The following is a 5293-nucleotide window of genomic DNA, read 5'->3' as shown; positions in this document are numbered from 1 at the left end:
GCTGGCATGTGGTGCTGGGGGATTGAACCGCGGTCCCTGTGCTTTGCTAAGCTTGTTCTAAGTAGGTGCTTTAGACCACTGAGCCATCTCACCAGCCCCGCAATCTGTGGTTTAATCTGTAATTCATGGCCATCATTTGAGATACTTCTTTTGCCCTAGTCCCCCCTCTCTATTGTGTGTAGATTAGACTTCGTGCCCCCTGTTGATACTGTTGTGTCTCTTGTGCTCTTCTGTTTTTCTACATGCTTTAGCCTAGCTATTTTCTACTGACCTTTTTCCAATTTATGATACTTTCTTCATCTGTGGCAAGTATGGTTTGCCAGAATCTGTTAATGTCTTCGATTTAAGTATTGTTATTTTGTTTTGGTTTTGTGGTGCTGGGTATTAAATCCAGGCCCTTGCACATGCTAGGCAACCACTGTACTACTGAGCCACATTTCCAGATCTTTAGTTTCACTTCTACATTTATTTTAAAATCTGTGCCTGATTACTTAGGTATTTGGTTCCCATAACCAGGATTACTCTCTCTCGCCTTCCTTTTCAAAGCTTGGTCTAAGTTAGGGGCCAGCCTGAACATAGCAATCTGGGCCCCTAACATCCTGGCTGCCTTGAGCTCGTGGTTTTTTCTCCAGCTCTGTGAAGTTTGCCAGAAGCAGACACTGTCTCCTCCTGCAGAGCCGCTCCCACTGTTTGCAGCAGTTCTGGAGAAAGGAGGTTATGCCCATGCTGCTCTCTGTAATGCAGTTATGTTTGCCCTTGATATTTTTTGGAGGTTTCTCTTAAGTTTTGATCCACTGTGGCCCCCTCGTCTTGCTTTCCAGTTTTGTAAAATACAGCGGTGTTTACCTCTTCAGGGCTGTGTGCCAGGCACAGGCTGCCATCGGAGTGCAGGCCGATCCTGCGTTCGGTCTTCTCAGAGTGCAGAGTGGCGCTTAGCACATGGCTGGCACTTGGCAAGTGGTGCATAGAATAGTCATGGACCTTTCAAGAAAGTCAGAATGTTTATTGTACCTCTGAAGTGTCTGCCATAGAGAATTTTTTGTGTTTTAAAACGCAAATGTGATATTTTTGTTGTCTGCCCTGTTTCTATTTTATAAGTCCGTTTTCTCTCCACTCCATCGTGAGCTGAAACTTTGGCCTGAGCTGATCTCTCAGAAGTTGAGAGCAGAATGGTGGCTCCCAGAGGCTGCGGAGAGCAGGAGTGGGAGGGACAGGAGAGCTTGGTCTAAGTTAGGAATAGGAAGCTGGTGTGCTAGTGCATAGTAGGTAACTAGGTAATGCTAAGGAATGGATCTTTTTTAAAGCTAGAGTAGGGCTGGGGAGATAGCTCAGTAGAATACATGCCTACCTGACAAGCTTAAGGGCTTGAGTTCAAGCCCCAGTACTGGAAAAAAAAAAAAAAAGCCAGAATAAAGGATTTTAAATGACAGTTTAAAGAGCAAATTTAATAAGAATAAAACTTTCAGCTCACATAATTCATTTCTTCAGGTCACAACCAGGTCTTCTGAGGTGAGTCATTCCCCCAAAAAGAAGAAAAAATACTGACCAGCTTACATGTGCTTCCATTTTGTCACATGCCTGTACTGACTGACTGTCTGCTTTTTGCATGTACATGTTTGTCCGGTGCAGGGCTCAAAGCTTGAACTCCCCCTGTGGCTGGCGAAAGGACTATTTGACCATAAGCGGCGCATCCTCTCTGTGGAGCTCCCCAAGATCTACCAACAGGGTTGGAGGACTGTGTTCAGTGCGGACGCCAATGTGGTGGACCTCCACAAGATGGGGCCCCGTTTCTATGGGTTTGGCTGCCAGCTCCTCCATTTTGACAGTCCAGAGAATGTGGATATATCCCAGTCTCTGCTGCAGGTAAGTGCTGTGATTGGTGTAAGAACCCACAGTGCTGCCTCTGTCTTGGGGGCAGCTGGGGCAGGTGTCAGCTAGGTACCACTTTTACTCAGGGAAACGTATGACAATAAACTGAGCTCATTATTATTCCAAGTCAGTCTGCAATTATAATTTGTCTTCCAATGAAAAAAATATATTTTTAAATGAAATTCATTTTTAAAAGTTATTTATTTTGTTATTTTATTTTGATACAGTGTCTCACTACACAGTTCAGACTCCTAATGATCCTCCTGTCTCAGCCTCCCCAGTGCTGGAATTATAGGCCTGTGCCACCACTCCCTGTTTTAGGTCAGCGCAGCATGTACCAGGGTTCAAACCCAGGTCCTTGGACTTACCAGGCAGGTGCTTAGACCACTGAGCTATCTCCCCAGCCCTAAATTCATTTTTAACTGCTACCTAAAAACAAGCATTATATATATGAATGAGTACCATGTGGTACCTAAATAAATAAATATATATATACACACACACATATATATATAGTAATTAAGTGAAGTTAAACGTAACTATCATTTCTTTTTTTTTTTTTTTTTTTTATATTTTTTTTTTTTTTTTTGTGTGTGTGTGTGTGTGTGTGTGTGTGTGTGTGTGTGTGTGTGGCCAGCTCAGCCCACCAGGGGGCAGGGGCTGACTGGCATGTGGTGCTGGGGGATTGAACCCTGGTCCCTGTGCTTTGCTTAGCTTAGCTTGTTCTAAGTAGATGCTTTAGACCACTGAGCCATCTCACCAGCCCCACTATCATTTCTTTATGGTAAAAATTTTCAAAATAGCTTTTTGTTACATACAGTTTATTGGCTGTTTTCTGTAGTCACCTTACTGTGTAATAGCACTCCAAGCCTTCTTTCCTATATCTAACTGTACTTTAAAAAAAAAAAAATACAACCTGTCTACTGCCCTTCATATTAGCTTGCTAAAAATTTGGATCAGCAGGAAAAGAGATTACAGGTTATAGGCACTCCGAGTCAAGGTTCCTACTGCTGATAGGACTGTTTTAAGGATTCCTGTAAGAAATACTTGAATTACTCGATTCTTTATTCCCTTCTTCTAGGGTTAAGACATGGCTCTGCCGTGAACTAGTTGTTTGATTTGGTCGATCTTCTGCGCCTCTCTAGGTGTGAATTCTTCTTGTGTAACATGGAGATAATAATAGCACTGAAATTACTGAATTGTGAAAATCATGTGCTTCTATTTAATATATTTAATAAGCAATAGCTATAATTATTTTTCAGTGTTGACTTTATTTTAACTCTTTACAGTTTTTCGTTTTGTTAATATTAGGAGAACCTACCTTTTCTGCCTATTTAGGCATAAGCAGCTGAAAGGCTTTACTTCTGCCTTCTGTGTTTTAGAAGAGTCCTGTGCTACACTGACACCCTCCTTTAGGCTAAGTGTTCATTGGCCCACCGTGTATTACTGCTTCTTTTAATGTAGGTGGTAAAGAAAAACATTACTGTCCATCCAGAAAAAGAAAATCCATAAATAGATAGCCTATGCACATAGATTATAAGCTTGCAGTCAACTTTTATGAATTCTTTGGCACAGAAAGGTAAAAATGTTGACAATCCATTTGTCTTACAGTGCCCCAGAACAGATTCTTCAGTGAGAGTCCTATGTTTTCAAGTGAGCTGTATGTTTACTTTTTCTTCTTTTACTCTCAAGTACTTCAGAGTTGCTTATAGATGCGGTGACTTTCCCATGAGACGGGGGAAGAAGCAGAAGCAGGGGCTTGTGGTTTGTGCTCCGAGCCCCATGGTAAAATGGTGTCTGGGGATCTCCTGCATCTCCATCCTGCTCTCAAACTGAGATAAATAGAAACTGTTAAGTCAAGAGTCTGTTCTGGTTGAAGCTGTTACCCTGGACTACAGTACATTATGATGGCCTTTGTTGCTTGACCGTAATGGTAATGCTTTTCAGTGAGCTTATGTGCAGCCGCTACAGGGTGCTTTAGGGAACGACCATTAGATTCGATAAACCATTTCACAGTCAGGGTAACTGAGACCTGGCATTCTCCGTGGTAGAGGGCACTCAGTCCTCCTCCTGACTCCTAAGGCCAACATTTTTTCGTACCATTTAAATATTCCACAGTAAAAATGGATCATTTAGTACTAAATGACCAGCTTTCCTTTTTATTCCTTTGTGGAATGGGAGAGCAACCCTGACTCTACTCACTCCCCCCTCCAGACATTCATTGGCCGTTTTCGCCGCATCATGGATTCCTCTCAGAACGCTTACAACGAAGACACTTCAGCCCTCGTGGCCAGGCTGGATGAGATGGAGAGGGGCTTATTTCAAACTGGGCAAAAAGGACTGAATGACTTTCAGTGTTGGGAGAAGGGACAGGCTTCCCAGATCACAGCTTCCAACCTTGTTCAGAATTACAAGAAGAGAAAGTTCACTGACACGGAAGACTGAAGGTGAGAAGAGCAGAGTTGCTCCATGTGGGCTTATGCCCCCGTGTCCTTGATAAGGCCTACTAACCTTGTTCAGGACCGAACTGGGTCACATCTCAGAGGTTATGTCCTGCAGCAATCTTAGGAGTTGAGATTGAGGCCATCTTGTTGGGATGGGGTATCTTGAAGCCCCTGGTCCTCTCATCTTCCACGACTGCCCCACCCTGCTAACACTCAGGCTAGGCCTTTTGATGTAAGTGTGCACAGCTAAAGAGAAATCAAAGTCTGTCCTATGTAAGGCCCAATTACATACACCTTCACAGTTGAGTTGAAGTTGGTATTCTTGTGTCTGGGAGGTTTTTTGTGTTTGTTTTTTGGTACTGGAGATGAAACTCAGGACCTTGTGCTTGCCAGGCAGATGCTTATGCCACTGAGCTATCTCCCTGGCCTGTATCTGGGAGTTTAGACAGCCTCGCATGTCCAGTGTCACTAGCTGCAAAGGACAGGTACAAAATGAGCCACCTTTGCCTGTTAACAGAATATTCTCTTGAGCTTTATGCTTCATCTTCCTCATGCTCAAACAAATCCTGGCAGCTCCTGGTGTTTGCCTGACTTAAAAGGCTCTCCTGCTGTTCACCTGTGGGGAGTTACCCTAATTTCCAAAAACAGTCACCAAAAAGAGGGTGGGGGAGGGGAAGGCAAATGAACAGCATGGCAGGAAGGAGAAGTCATTACTTTTTACTCCACTATAGGGCTTCGTGAACCAGAATCACATCACTGCAGTCAGCCAGGAGAAGTGGCTAAATTGAGCTGTGCTTGTCTCTGCTCCCTTTAGAGCATCCACACATTTATTCCTCTAGGAGGGCTGTCAGAAACGCACTTGGAACTGCGAAGTAGTTATTAAGGGGTGTTAACCAGCCTTTGTTACATCTGGAAGTCAGGATTGAAGCCCTGTGTGAGAAACAACATGGCAGATGGTAGGTGACTAAAAGGCTTGGTTA

The 5293-nt window shown here is 43.6% G+C and overlaps 1 protein-coding gene across 3 annotated transcripts in view; it reads left to right on the top strand.

Moving 5' to 3' along the window:
- Positions 1-5293, top strand: part of Gins3 (GINS complex subunit 3) — a 10198-nt gene that overhangs the window by 4229 nt on the left and 676 nt on the right. Inside the window, exons 2-3 of one of the 3 annotated variants that reach the window (XM_023709125.1) lie at positions 1630-1863; positions 4084-4316. In XM_023709125.1, coding sequence (XP_023564893.1) covers positions 1630-1863; positions 4084-4314 — 465 coding nt within the window. In that variant the 3' untranslated portion in view covers positions 4315-4316. The remainder of the gene's footprint in view (positions 1-1629; positions 1864-4083; positions 4317-5293) is intronic. The other 2 variants (XM_023709126.1, XM_004625930.2) reach the window with 2 other exon arrangements.

The sequence above is a fragment of the Octodon degus genome, unplaced genomic scaffold (assembly GCF_000260255.1).
Source record: "Octodon degus isolate 3935 unplaced genomic scaffold, OctDeg1.0 scaffold00011, whole genome shotgun sequence".
NCBI classification, from domain to species: Eukaryota; Metazoa; Chordata; class Mammalia; order Rodentia; family Octodontidae; genus Octodon; species Octodon degus.
This window is presented reverse-complemented; position numbering and strand designations above follow the sequence as displayed.